The 15,692-nt window shown below is 41.0% G+C and overlaps 1 protein-coding gene across 1 annotated transcript in view; it reads right to left on the bottom strand.

Annotated features, from left to right (window-relative positions):
- TG (thyroglobulin) overlaps positions 1-15,692 on the bottom strand; it is a 207,687-nt gene that overhangs the window by 133,551 nt on the left and 58,444 nt on the right. The window contains exons 22-26 of the mRNA XM_026659965.1: positions 14,477-14,647; positions 9,041-9,163; positions 7,276-7,391; positions 5,642-5,750; positions 3,174-3,371 (exon numbers count right to left, since the gene is read on the bottom strand). Of these exons, the coding sequence (XP_026515750.1) occupies positions 3,174-3,371; positions 5,642-5,750; positions 7,276-7,391; positions 9,041-9,163; positions 14,477-14,647 (717 nt within the window). The remainder of the gene's footprint in view (positions 1-3,173; positions 3,372-5,641; positions 5,751-7,275; positions 7,392-9,040; positions 9,164-14,476; positions 14,648-15,692) is intronic.

The raw sequence follows: 15,692 nt of genomic DNA, 5'->3' as shown, positions 1-15,692 counted from the left end.
GAATTCAGTCAACTTAGGTGTAAATCTTCCCAAAAGTTATACCATGAGTCAGTGGCATGGCCAGGTGTAGAATCCAGGCATTCTATAATATCTAGACTCATTGCATTCTTGGTTTGTGGCTGCTGTCATGGCTCAGACATAAAGGTATTCTATGTGTACTTAAAATGTCCTTTAATAATTCATTCTCTAAGTAAAAGTAAGTATTTCTTTTTAATATATGGAGATATACCTATCTCATAGAACTGGAAGGGACCCTGAAAGGTCATTGAGTCCAGCCCCCTGCCTTCACTAGCAGGACCAAGTACTGATTTTGCCCCAGATCCCTAGGTGGCCCCCTCAAGAATTGAACTCACAACCCTGGGTTTAGCAGGCCAATGCACAAACCACTGAGCTATCCCTCCCCCCTTTTCCTACTAGCAGTGAATGCTATAAAATTTTTAACCAAAAATACCAGTCAGATCCATGCATTTTGAGGCATTATTGACCCAAACATGCTATCACAGGTAACCAGACAGCTTCATAATGTGCAAAAACAACAAGGAGTCCTTGTGGCATCTTAGAGACTAACAAATTTATTTAGGCATAAGCTTTCGTGGGTTATAGCCCATGAAAGCTTATGCCCAAATAAATGTGTTAGTCTCTAAGGTGCCACAAGGACTCCTCTTCGCTTGTACTGATACAGACTAACGCGGCTACCACTCTGAAACCGGTCTTCATAATGTGCAGTCATTTCATAATCTCTTCTACAGATTCAGATAGCAAGACCTTAAACACATAAAAGGGAGGCCAGCTCATTCTCACAATAAATGCATGTGAAGTGTACACCCCTATAATGGGTTGCTTTTTGTTTGGTATTGTCCTTACCAGAAATATGATGGGCCTGATTCACTACTGCATTACTCCAGTTTTGTGCTGATGTAAATCCAATGGCTTCACTGGAGTTATATTGGATTACACATTAATTAATCAGGTCTGCTGTGCTGCCACTTTGTTGAATGACTCGTGACTTATACAGTAACATCATTCTGTGGTCTGCACCATTAGCTCTCATTTTAAAATGACATGAGCCAAAACTAAGCAATGAAATATATCATGAAGTTCAACATAGGAAGTAGAAATGAAAAACAAATATCAGGGTATCAATCCCGAAAGAGCAGACATATACTTACTGTACCACATCATAAATAAAATTGCAAGTATATTAAAAATGATTTAGAAACATCAAAGGTTGTTCATCTTGGCATTTTGCACAAAAAATACACCCAAAATCTGCCAACAAAATCAATCTTGGTAAACGCACTCTGTTGGATTTTCATTAATAACTTGGACTTTGTGTACAATATACATAATCTATTTCCAAGAATTAAAGTTCCAGAAAAATGGTAGCTAAAATGCTAGCCAAGATTCCTTTAAAAACTGACTTTCTTTCACATATTTATTGTTTCATGGGACACTAACATTTTTTCCATATTTATGACACGAAGGAAAGTTTATATCCAAAGCCACTGATTTGCAAAGCACTGAATTGTCACATGGTGTAAATAAATCCTGTGCTCTGAATAATGCAGATGTTCTGGGGGGAAAAACAGTATTCGCCCATTTAATCAAAGATCGTATTATAATGCACAAGGGGCAAAGTCACGATTGCATGAATAACCCTAGTTCTGGCATTTTCTAACTTTTAAGTGCTGCAGTCTCAGGCTCTGATCTTGGAAAATCAGGCCCTTACACGTGTATTTAATTTTATACCTATGAACATTTCCATTGAACTCAATGGTACTATCCATGTGCTTAAAGTTAAGTATACATATGATCCTTTGCAGAATTGATACCTTAATAATGTTTTGTTAATGCAGCTTTTTGTATCTATTGCACTACAAAAGTGCATGATTCTTTAGCAATGTTCAAGACATGTTGTCCCTGTCCCAGTGAGCAAACCCCATTCATAGCACTTTCAACCATGAGCAGTCCCATTGTCAAGTATGATCAACTGCTTGGAAATACAAGAAAGAGTTGAACAATTCTTGCAGAACCAATAATGTAAAATCAAATGCCTCAGAGAGGCCCTGATTCAGCACAGCTCTTCAGCACATGCTTAACTTAACTAAGTCAATGGGATTTAAATGTGGGTTTATAGTTAAGCACATGCTTAAGTGCTGGTGCCAGATCGAATACCACCATTTACATCAAAAGATATGACCTCTCGGACCATATCCCAGTATCCAAGCCAGAATGCACTATATTAGCGAGCAACAGCTACAGAAATGTACGTTGAGTAATGAATATCATCATGACAGGTAAGCATAGCCCTTAGAGATGATACAGCAGAAGATAAGACCATAAATCTGATTGATTGACAGAGAATCAATGATCTTGCCAAGATATTTGGGATCAGTCTTGAAGTCAGTGAGATGCACTGCACAGGATGATACATGATTGCAGGACTGTGCCCACACTTAGTTTAGTGTGGGAGTGCTGGATTGAGTTAGTGGCCTGTGACATACAGGAGGTCAAACTAGGTGACCTGATGGTGCCTTTTGGCCTTAAAGTCTGTTATTCTAACTTTTGGAAGGACTGTAGGGGATATGGATGAGGCAAGGGAGAGAATGCATGAGAGGAGAGAATGGACAAGACTGCCCTGACAAAGGTAATAGCCTTTGCACATGGGTTGGGCTTTGCACTCCATCCACCTCACTGCATTCTAGGTGGATTCCAGTGATTATGAAGTATCTGGGAAACTATAACCTGATATAAAAAGTCTGGTTGAAAAGCTCCTTTTCCTGCTCATAGAAAAAGGTAATCGGTTTATATTTTAAACATTTCCTATTATATTTTAATTCCTCCATCAACAAACAAGTACCCACTTCTGGCAAACTTGCTGACAAGCCTCATTATTGCAGTATACGCCATTTAAAAGATGTATACAAATACAGAAAGGGGATTACTACCATAGGCATCCAGTGTTTAGACATTCTGCCTGCCCACATAATGGAGTGAGAGTCACCCATGGACAAAGATCTATGTGCCACTTAAGTCTCAATTAAGGATTTAAGTTGCACATAGGCAGAGCACTGGCCCTCTGCACAGGCATAAATTGCACCCAGTGGTTTGCGTTTGTTAAGTTTCCCATTGTATGGGATAGCATTTTGCCTTTGCAGTTTGAACATGATTACCTCCATCAAGTACAACCTGGCTGAGGATAAAACCATCACAGCAAGGATCCCGGCTGCAAGCCTGACGGCAGAAGAGATGAACGTCTGTCAAAGATATGCCAGCTGCCGAGAGAACCACTGAGCTGTACACGCCAGAAAGCACATTCTGAAAATCCGTCAGCTCAAAGGTCTTGAGACCAGATATGGTGAATTCTTGTCCTGAACAGAACAGGAAGAAAAAGAAATGCGTGTTCCAACAAGGGTAGGAGGCAAAGCAATAGCCGCAGAATATCTCCAGACCTGAGCTGGCTGAATGTTTTACAATAAAAGCCCAACATAGCAAAATCTTTCTGGCCTTTACGTTTCATTACAAATCTGAAACTCATGCTAAGTTCAACAACAGGTTTACATATCCAGGCTATTACGATCTTTCTCAAATCTCAGATAGTCTAAAACACCAAGATACGAGGCAGAAGTCTCTGCCCAGGTGCAAGTGGGACTTGACTTAATTTTGAGCAAATCTGAGCTCAGTTTATGGTTTCTGATAGAAATCAAATGAAGCCAGTGAAAGGAGAAGTTTTGGACCCATGCCTAGTAGAACTTTGCCACTTGGGATGGTTTGTTTTGAGCTTTGGAGTTTGTGCAAGGAGCGTGAACCCAAATGAACAAAAAACGCATAGGACAGATGATATTGTGTGGTTGAAGGTACCATATACCATGAGTAAATCCTATATAAGTAAATGAGATTACCTGGGGAGCAAGGTATTTCTCAGTGTAAGAGTATCACAATTTGTGTCGAAATGAGCCAAGATAGCTAAATAATGCAGTTCTACAACAGACACAATGAAGCAACACATCAAATACAACGTGTTTTTGCCAAGGAATTCCTTTTTGTGAAAAATCTGTATTTCCACTCCAAGCAGATTCTAGAGTTCCTTCTAATGAGACATTAAGGTAGACCGGTTTGAATAGGGGTGCTTAAATTGCATCCACAAGATTGTGTGCGCGCTCTCTGTACACAGAAATGGATATTTTTATGCAAGAGGTGCAGGTGCAAATTTTTGTGGGATTAATTTAGATGTTCATGTCTGACATTAAAGATTGACTCAAATTGTAAAGGAAAAGGCATCAAAGGTGCCCTATAAAATGTGTTTTTGTTGGGTTTGGGGTTGGTTTTTGTTTGGTTGGTTTGGTTGGGTTTATTTTGTTAAAATAATTAACTTTGTGCTGTCTTGACCTGAGAATTTAGGAAATACAGACACCCCCCGACTTTCGCAATCGTTCCATTCTGGAAAGCCTTGCGTAACTTGAATTTTGCGTAAGTCGGAAACGTATACCTGTACGTAACGCAAAAATTTCCGCAAATTGAAAATCCTATTTCTGGCTTATGGAACTTTTTTCGTAAATGCGACTTTGCGTAAGTCTGGTCTTGCGTCTGTAATATAATTAAAATAATCAACCTAGAAACTTTCAGATATAATCACCTTCAGTCACACTTTCAACAGAACATTCGCTGATCCTGAGATACGAAATGATGCACTACATAACAGTCATTCTGCATGCCCACATGTTGCTATGATTTTCAGCCAATGGAATTGATAATTCTTATAACACTTTGTAGTTGCTTAAAAAGGTGAACAATGTTGAGTTTTAGGCCCCAATATTGTGATATTATAAAAATGGTTTTGCTAAATCTAATCTGAATAGAAATATTTTGGGGATATTATTGACATTTTGATGACTTTTAAAAAATTTGAACATTCCCCTGAATGGTCTGTGTTAATACAGCACCTAGCACAATGGGGTTCTGATCTAGGACGAGGTGCTACATTAATACTCATTAATAATAGTTTAAAAACTGACCAGTCTAATTTTACTGCCCAAGCCAAGAGAAATGCCAAATTTACAGAGCATAAATGGTGAAAAGCAAATTCCATTTTAATGATCTAAGGTTTTATCAAGGGGTAAAAATTAGGACAAGATTTTAATTTTGTATATGATTCTTTATAATATTGTGTTGGATTTCTGTAATTAATAAAAGGACAGAAAACCTAGGCTAAATAAAGACTCCCCATCATACAGAAACACAGAAGTAAGAGAATAAGCCAAGAATGATCAATGCCTTTTTACTCTTCTCATCTGTCCCTGCCTGCTCACCCTCCACCCTCAGCCCCACATTACAGTTACAAGGAACTAATGGTGTGGGACATACCCATCTGATCCTAAACTCCTGCTCAGCACCCCAGAGGATGGTTAAAAAGCCACTCATGCTCTCTCTATATAAATCACACTGCAAGAAAATCAATCTTAATAGAATCAAAAAACCTTTAACTGTTAGTTCTAGAAGACTGACAGAGGCTGTCATGCTGCTATTCAGTGCCTGACCCCGCAAAGACTCATGTCCTCATCGAGTCCATGCCTAACTGTTGGCAGGATCCGTTTTTCACTTTTCTAGACAACTGAACTATCAGTGGAGGTTCAGTACCTACCTTTTTTGAGATACACAGTCACTTCATCCTTCTCTTGGTTCCTCACTTTAAGCAGGCAGCTAAGATTAGCAATGCTAGTGGCAGCAGAATTTCCCATAACACCTTTCATCTGAGACAGACAGAGAGACACCATCAAGGTGCTTTAATTCATAGCAGGAAAAATACAATCTATTCATGCTTATGAGGATGATGAATTAGTATATACTGTTCACAGTTGCCACAACTCCCTGGGGCCGTCTAGTTCTGCTGTTTGATCACAATTCCATCAGATCAGGGCATGATTCTTTGATGCTACTCCACTGTATTAACAACGGCGGCGTAGTTTCGTAAACAATGAGTTGCCAAAAGAAAGTGGCAAAATGCCATCTAGCTCAAGACCCTGGAGTGGAGGAATGGACAAAGATCTGACAACTGACACGATTATCTGTTTTACTGTTAGCATAGTCTAGATCAGGAGTAGGCAACCTATGGCACGTGTGCCAAAGGTGGCACACGAGCTGATTTTCAGTGGCACTCACACTGCCTGGGTCCTGGCCACCAGTCCGGGGGGGCGGGGAGAGAGGCTCTGCATTTTAATTTAATTTTAAATGAAGCTTCTTAAACATTTTAAAAACCTTATTTACTTTACATACCACAATAGTTTAGTATCAGAGGAGTAGCCGTGTTAGTCTTAGCCGTGTTAGTGAATACCCACTTCGTCAGACGCATGGGTATTCGCATGTCTGACGAAGTGGGTATTCACCCACGAAAGCTTATGCTCCCATACGTCTGTTAGTCTATAAGGTGCCACAGGGCTCTTTGTCGCTTTTCACAATAGTTTAGTTATATATTATAGACTTATAGAAAGAGACCTTCAAAAACATTAAAATGTATTATTGGCACGCGAAACCTTAAATTAGAGTGAATAAATAAAGACTCGGCACACCACTTCTGAAAGGTTGCTGACCCCTGGTCTAGATCTTTGAAGAATGGGAGTTTGTGAATGGTGATTTGGTTGGAGTTGTAGCAGATCAGCACAGGGGAGGCAAACATCTTCTAGGAAAGACCAATATAGGCGGCAGTCCCAGCAAATTTAGGATTAGCCTTTTTATTTCACATGCAATAAGGGCAGGCAGTGCTGGGGATTTGGAACCTGGATTGCTGTGTTTTATTCCTGACTCTACCACTGACACACTGTGACACTCTGCACATGTTAATTCATCTCACTGTCTGTCTTACTGTTACTCTAATGCAATACGGGGGGGATGCTATTCACGGCAGGGATGCAGGAATTAGAGAGCACTATGCCGTGTCCAAAATGTTCAAAAGTGACTAATGATTTTGGGTACCTCCATTTTAGGGTGCTCAAATCAATACTCCTTAAAGGGGCCTGATTTCTAGTGGGTGTTTGTCCAGCACTTTCTAAAAATCAAGCCTCTTTAAGGTGTCACAACTAAATACAGAGGCACCCAAAAATCACTTTTGGAAAACCTTCACTCTCATTTCTTTGCTATCCCACCAGCACTTCACCATTACCATACTAGAACACAATGTCTAAACAGTCAGGAAACTCCCTGGCATTCTGACAATGGGTTCTCATACTGGCTCTCAGGTATTGTCTGGGCTACGTGTTTTAAAGAAGTGTCATTGTTTACCAGTCCAGAAGTGGTACAGTTGAAGTTGGTTTCAGCAGCACTGTGCAGTTCACACAACACCTCAGAACCCAGAGCAGATACTGTGACAAATCCACATGACTCATCCGTCTCACAGTCTGAAAGCATGAAAGAAATGTAAAGGTTCACCATTTCGTTTACACAACACCACGTTTCCAGCTGGCTGATAGCTGTGTCTTCTGTATACACACGGACTCCTCCTACTGGATTTGAACCATAGCCCTCAGCCATATTACAAATTGCACCAATTTAGCTAAAACAGGTTTTGAAATCAGTTTATACCAATTTAACTAAACTACTGCAAAACCCTGTTTGGACACTCTTAAATCACTTTAAACTTAGCTTATATCGAGTTAGCTTCATTGGGTCAGGAAGCTCCTTGAGCTAAATTGACATAAGCCAGGTACAAATTGATTTAAGTCTCCACACAGGTTTTGCAGCAGTTCAGCTAAATCAGTTTAAAATCACACCTTTAGTTAAACTAGTGCAATTTGTAAAAGAAACAGGAATTTCCAGACTGGATCAGACCCCCATGTCTACCTAGTCCAGTAGTCCAACTCCAACAGTGGCTGGTTCCAGGTGCTGCAGAGGAAGGTGCAAGAAACCCAGCAGTAGACAGATATGGGATAACCTGCTCCAGCCTCCCAGGGATACAGACCAGGTTTTAGTTACTCATGACTGAGCTGGAGGACAAACTGTCTTGATTGAGACTAGGCATGTAATGTAATGAACATGGCTTGTAAGAGTACTGCGGCCTTTGCTCAAGAAACCAAAGCTGGTCAAAGGATTCCTGGCCAACTATTTCTCTGTTGAATTTAGCCCCTTTTTCTTTCTCCACTTATTGCCTGCCAAGAGACTTGTGCAAGACCGTTACTGGAAGTTGTTCAATGAACATTTTGTGCATAGTGTGTGGCAGCCGTGAATGGTTTGGCATAAACATTTTTTCAGTAGTCAGAATTCCCTGTTCGAGCTCTGTGACTAGTCTCACCACACTTTCTGGGGCTGAAACACATGCCAAGTGTCTTCAGACCAGGGTCCTTTTTGCTGCTCAGCCACTGCCCACCTCCCTTTCTTTGCCTCTCCTCCTCACTGCTGCTCCTGCTGATGTTGTATTCACTTTCCTGCATGATTTTAAAACACTCTCCTATCTCTTTCTGCCTTCTAACTCCCTCACTTCCGAACATAAAAGGGCCTGATCCAAAGGCCATTAAAATCAATGTAAAGATTCCCAGTTGGTTTCAATGGGCTTTGAATTAGCCCCAAAGTCAGTACACATGAGGTGGCCAAAGGACTACTCACAGTGCAAACACAGGTGATCATGCATGAATATTAAAACTCACAATGTCCCTGTGAGGTAAACAAGGACTGTTTTTCCCTATTTTATAGGTACTTTACAGAGCCAATGTACAGAGAGGTGAGTGGTCTGATTTTCAGGGGTACTGAAAACCCATAGTGTCCAACCATAGTCAACAGGAATGATGGGTGTTTAGCATTTCTGAAAGTCAGACCATTGATGGCTTGTCCAAGGCCACATGGTAATTGAAAGCACATTCACAGACAGAGACGTCCTCTCTGATATGTGAGGAAGATCACCAAACACTGTAATCCTCTCACAGTGAATTTGCTGCTGAACTGCAAGGCAGACAATGCTAGGCTAAGGCAGAACAGTAAATTCAGTGCTTGAAGGCTGTCTTCTTTGGTGACCTCTAGCGTAAATCTCACAGATTTGCTGAGAGCTCTCCCTTACCTGAAATGCACTGCAAGAGCGCACTCTGAGGGTCTCCTTGGATGGTTTCCGAGCGAAGGATCCTAGCATCTTCTGCACTGTAGATCAGTTTGGATTCAGGAACTCTTTCAAATTTTCTGAGCACTAAAAGGCAGACAGCATGGTCAAGTCTCCTGCATGTTATTTCAATTGCTCCTCAGTTTCCAGAGAAACTCAACACAGACTTTACTTAAAAAAAAGAAAACTCAAGGCACCTTCCCTGTTGTTATTCTCTGATGTTAAAGAATACATCGAAAGAGAGCTACTTTCTCTCTGAGTGAAGGTCATAAGAACATAAACAGGGCCATACTGGGTCAGACCAAAGGTCCATCTAGCCCAATATCCTGTCTTCCGACAGTGGCCAATGCCTGGTGCTTCAGGGGGAATGAACAGAACAGGAAACATCAAGTGATCCATCCCCTGTTGCCCATTCCCAGCTTCTGGCAAACAGAGGCTAGGGACACCACCCCTGCCCATCCTGGCAAATAGCCATTGATGGACCTATCCAGGTGCCTCCAGGAGAGAGATGTGCTTGCACTGTAAATCAGTGATTGCAGTCTAGAGCAGTGCCAGTTAATCACTTTTTATAGCCATAAATTCACTTTTGAATTGTTTTAAAAGGGGAAAAAAGAAAGCCCTGGATAGCATCCCTCCAAAGCTGGTAGTTTTTACTTCATCAAAGCCAGATTTATTCCCATGTAGATGGAAAAGTGAGAAATAAATGCTTCCTTCCTTTCCCTCCACCTGAACATGACCCTAAAATAAAACCTGATTGTTATATTTGTCCTTGAGAGGAGGAAAGGAAAACAAGACAATTTAATTAGTCATGCTGGACATATAACAACGCCAAATAATACAATCTTGTCATGGAAACAGAGTCCAAATCATTTCGCTGGACAAAGCCATTTTGCTAAAGCAAATATCCCAGAAATGGTCTCCAGTACAATAACAACAAGGAGTCTGGTGGCACCTTAAAGACTAACAGATCTGTTAGTCTTTAAGGTGCCACCAGACTCCTTGTTGTTTTTGTAGATACAGACTAACACGGCTACCTCCTGATACTTGACTCCAGTACAATAGCAAGTTCTGAAGCAACGGAAATCTGAATGTGGAAATCTGTGTGGAATATCCTGACTTTCTTTGGTCGTTAGCAAAGATTCTATTACAATACAGGAATACTAGCTAAATGGAGAGAGGGATGCTGGAAGAAAAGTCATCAGCAGATGGGTAAAACCCTTGGATGGGGTAGATTGAAAAGTGCTGTTGCTGATGTTTTTACTCATTTCTTGTGATGCAATGACATGAAACACAAAGGCAATGGAGCAAATTCTGCTCTCAGACACACCAATATAAATCTGAACTAAGTCCACTCCACTCAGGATTACAGAGTTACTACAGATTTACCTTAGCGTCACTAAGAGCAGAAATTGGACCAACACGCAAAGATTTGGAGAGAGCAGAAACTTCTCCTCTTGGTCTCTCCGGGAGTTCAGGGGATGAACTGAGCCAGCAGCATCACCCAGTTGGCCTGACCACCCCCTCTCCTTGGCCGACCACCAACTGAGGGGAGGTTTCAGACTGATTGTCAATAGAGCCTCCCTTGGGTTGAACACAGCCAAAGCGACCAGGCGTCCTGGGCTGGACTCAGCCCCTAGAGCTCTGCGCATGGAGTAGCTGCAAACTCAGCTCTCATTCCCTTGCACACCAGAGTGGAATAGCAAAGAAGAGATATTACACCAGGATCCAAGAGCAGAGCTTTTGCCCAGAGACGTCTGGATAAACCACAGAATAAAAGCAGAGGATCAATTTTTAAAACAATCATTTGTCCTCTTAAAGCAAAACAGCCAGTGCTAATTGACAACAAATGTTTATTGTTGTCAAAGCTGAGTCAACAGGTGCTTTTGATAAAACCGTCATTTTCTGCTTGGAAAGAACAAAGGAGTAAGCCAAAAATGTAACACAAAAAAAATCCTGCACTTTAACTAGGTTGAGAAGAGGGTTGAAAGGCAGGGGATTGGGGTGGGTAAGATGGGGGGAGAAAAATTTTCCTTCTTAAAGCACAATGCCAAAAACATTCCACGCAGAACAGTTAATTCCTTCTATTCAAATGCACAGGCTGAATGAGTGTTGTCATTATGTCTGGTTTAAAAACAAAACAAAAAAAATCTCAAACAGATTTCAATTTTCAGGAAAAAGTCAAAATAAACTACTTTTTTTAGAATTTTGTTTGAAAATGTTCATTAAGATTTTTCATTTTTGGAAGATAATGTTTGAGATTTTTTTAATGACTTTTTCCTTGGGGAGGGAACTTTCCATTTTCTTAAAAAAAAAAAATTCTATAGGAAAAGGAAGAGGGTAAAAAAAAAATGTAGGGGGTAGTGGGACAAAAAAACCTAGACACAATTTTTTAAAAAAAAATTAAATATTTTGTTTCATGAAAAATTTTGAAATAAAAAACGTTGAAAGCTGAAAATTGTATGTTTTTTTTCCAAAAATATATTTTCTGTCAAAAAACCCTGCATAATAAAAAATGTTCAACCAGCCCTAATGTTAATGAATTTGCTATTGGTTGTTCATCACTGGAGGGATGGAAATAGAACTCACAGCTGTGTGTCATAGGCCCTGTTCTGATAACTGTTCATGAAGATTCTTTAGCTCAAATGATAGGGGTCTGTACTCTTGGCGGAGGAAGATGTAAATTCCATCCGTGCTGTTGCTATACAGTTCGGAGTGTCCCTGGTTTGCAACATAGTGACAGTGAGGACACCCTGGGTGGGCCCCGATTTTGTTATAATTTATCACTTTCTATTTTAAGAAGGAGATTTTTTTTCCCCAGAAGAAAGATAGCTTAGAAAGAGAGAAGAGCTATTGGGTCAATCTTATCCACCCCCTTCCACTATCAATCTCCTCTCAAAGTAGGATCAGCCACCCCAGATTACACTGTTATATCCCATTCTACAATATAGTTAATGGAGCTGGTCAGGATGGAAAAAGTAAAAGCACCCACATTTTCGATTAAAAAAAAAAATCAGAATTTTTTGAAATGCAAAATATTGTTTAATTTTTTTTTAAAATCAACAAGTTCTAGAGTGGCTCAGAAGTCAGGGGAATTTTATGAAAATTCCATGACATTTTTCCTAAATTTTAAAGTTTTGAAGCGTCATTTTGAAATTTGAAAAAAATTAGACATCTCTGGTAGCTGATAATGTGTAAGGCTAGGACGTATATCAGCTACTGGCCTCTAAGGGATGGAATCAGAACTGCTTAAGCAGCAGTGATTTTATCACGGTCTAGGTGTGGGAGGGTATTTCTACACCACAAAGAAAAACCTGCAGCACCAAGTCTGAGCCCCGGTCAGTTGACTCAGGCTTGGGCTGCAGGGCTGAAAATAGCACCACATTTCAGGAAAGATGTGGACAAATTGGAGAAAGTCCAGAGAAGAGCAACAAAAATGATGAAAGGTCTAGAAAACATGACCTGTGAGGGAAGACTGAAAAAATTGGGTTTGTATAGTCTGGAGAAGAGAAGACTGAGAGGGGACATGAGAACAGATTTCAAGTACATAAAAGGTTGTTACAAGGAGGAGGGAGAAAAATTGTTCTTTTTAACCTCTGAGGTTAGGACAAGAAGCAATGGGCTTAAATTGCAGCAATGGAGGTTTAGGTTGGACATTAGGAAAAACTTCCTAACTGTCAGGGTGGTTAAGCACTGGAATAAATTGCCTAGGGAGGTTGTGGAATCTCCATCATTGGAAATTTTTAAGAGCAGGTTGGACAAACACCTGTTAGGGATGGTCTAGATCGGGGGGGGCCAACCTGTGGCTCCAGAGCCACATGCGGCTCTTCAGAAGTTAATATGCGGCTCCTTTTATTGGCACAGACGGGCTGGAGCTACAGGCGCCAACTTTCCAATGTGCCGGGGGGTGCTGACTGCTCAACCCCTGGCTCTGCCACAGGCCCTGCCCCCACTCCACCGCTTCCCACCCCCTCCCCTGAGCCTGCCATGCCCTCGCTCCTTCAATCCCTCCACAGAGCCTCCTGCACACCATGAAACAGCTGATCGGGAGGTGCGGGAAGGAAGGGTGAGGCGCTGATTGGCGGGGCTGCCGGTGAGCGGGAGGCACTGGGAGCGAGGTGGGGGAGCTGCTGATGTATTACTGTGGCTCTTTGGCAATGTACATTGGTAAATTCTGGTTTCTTCTCAGACTCAGGTTGGCCACCCCTGGTCTAGATAATACTTAGTCCTGCCAGGAGTGCAGAGGACTGGACTAGATCACCTCTCGAGGTCCCTTCCAGTCCTATGTTTCTATGATTCTATGAAATTCTTCTGTCAATTCCTTCACTACTGAAAATCTTCATTTCATACATCTTTCATTCAACACACACCAAAAACGTGTTACCAAATTACTGGTAGAAGACAATACCATGCCATCACTTTTTAAGTAGTGATCCTCATTAATTGCACCGTTGATGGCATGAGACAGCCCAGAGTTACAGAATTATAGGCTGAACTGATCACTTTGGTTGAGGGGAAAGTACAAGCTTTCTGGCTGAGGAACATGACTGCAAATGACCACAAACAAGTTTTGGGTTGTGTAATGGATTATTTCCTGTAGTTATTAACATCTCTTTATATACAGTATGATTAGCGTGTTGAAATGCTGCTTTTCCCTACCCTGTCTCTGAACTTTTAATGGATTGTCTCCTAGCTTTAACTTAGTGACACTCCGTTTTATTTCATTTTATGTTTGAGATTCCTGTTCCACTGCTCTGGATGCTGTATACAATCTAGTCTGTGGCCGTAGCTTAGTATCTTGGCAATAAAGCAACATTTAGAAATAACTTTTTAAAAATATCACTTAAAAATCTAATTATTAATCATTAAGGGACAGATTAAAATAACCTTACTCATGCTGGAGTCCAGGCCCCTGATTTACCTGGGATCACTCATGGAGTAAGGCACTACACAACATGAGCAAGGCTACCAAAATCTAATAATAAACAGCGACAATGTGTTCATTTGTCTAACACTACAGAGCAGGTCTTATGAGAGCAACCATGAGTGCTGTTTACATTAGGAAATCCTTCGTTCTGCCCTGGTCCTGCTACGTTATACTGTAATGACTCCACCAGACAGAGAGCAAGAAATGATCAGACAAACAATTTGTCAATTATCCAAGGGTACCTATGAACATACTTCACCCCCTTCCCTTTCAAAAATAATGTTTTCTCCAGTCTAGTAAATAAACCCACCAGCAAGGAGAATGGCAGGCATGTGGGATGAGGAAGAGACCAGACTTATAGTTAAGTGAATTCCCATAACCTTTCAAACTCAGCTGTCCTTAGAAACCAGAATTTTGTTAAGGAGAAGTTATTTGCATAGGATCAAAGTGAGCGCAATTATTTTTCTGATACCTACCTAGGCACTGGGAATCTGTCAATGGGTGGTCTGTTTCAGTCCAGTCCAGTGTCATTCCAAGACTATCAGCACAGAAGGATTTCTTGGTGATGGGATCAGCCTGGGAAGGTCTATACTGCCCATCTTCACTGCACTGTAAACCCTGCCTATTTCTCTGACAATCCGTGATACCTGTCACATGAAAGGGAAGAGTTGGATCATTATGTATCTTGCATTCAGTGTATGAGTAGGAAAAAGGTATTCTAGAAGAAATGGATGCTTTACTGCCTGAAGGCGAGGGCTCTCTCATGTCAGTTACAGTGAGCATTTCACAGCTGCCGTTCCATCACTTTAAATTATTTTTATTGTTATTTGCATTGTGGTAGAGCCTAAGAGCTCTAGTCATGGACCATGTACAAACACAGAACAAAAACACAGTCCCTGCCACAGAGAGCTTACGGTGGGCCTATGGGTCCCTTAGGAGCCTACAGCACAGGCAAGTTCTTCAGAGAAGGAAGCATGTTTTTATGTGTGTTTGTGCAGTGCCAACTACAATGGGAAGCTGAAATATCAAGAACAATAATGAGGAGTCACAAGATCTCACCAAACCAATTTGCTTCTGTTATTTTTTTTTATTCCTCTGTTCTTGGAGAACCAAGTCCTCCCAGATACTCCTAAATTATAAAGAGCTTTGCTTTATATTTGAAGATGCTTTTCCCAGTGCTAACTGGAGCTTTTAAGGATTCAGAAGTGATCAAAGGTCTCCTCCACTGCACAAAGGAACAAATCCACAATGGCAGTCAGGATTCCACTCTTCTGCCCGTACCCAGCCCAGCAAATCCTCAGCACTTTTTTTTTTTAAGAGACAGCACTCTACCAACAGCAAGCTAGAGGAGAAAGGGGAATAAATCCAAAGGCTTAAAATGTATCCCTATACAAAGGGCCAGCACTAGGCCAATGTGCTGCTGAATCCCACCTCCTACTTCAGAAAATGACTTAAGTGGGATTTAAGCAGTGCATACGCTTTGCTCTGGTCCACTGCGCTAGGAGGAAATTCACCTACAGAGGCAGGCCCATATATTTAAGAGTATGTTTTTTTATTAATTATTATTATTATTTATTATTATTCAAAAATTAGTATAGCCCAATTAGCTAAGAGTATCAAAGAAATCCAGTAGCTTTTTAAAATGAGAAAGCAGTGTGCATTGATGTCTGAGATTGCAACTCACTTTTTCAT

The sequence above is a fragment of the Terrapene carolina genome, unplaced genomic scaffold, assembly GCF_002925995.2.
Source record: "Terrapene carolina triunguis isolate 2854851 unplaced genomic scaffold, T_m_triunguis-2.0 Scaffold58, whole genome shotgun sequence".
Lineage (NCBI taxonomy): Eukaryota > Metazoa > Chordata > Testudines > Emydidae > Terrapene > Terrapene triunguis.
This window is presented reverse-complemented; position numbering and strand designations above follow the sequence as displayed.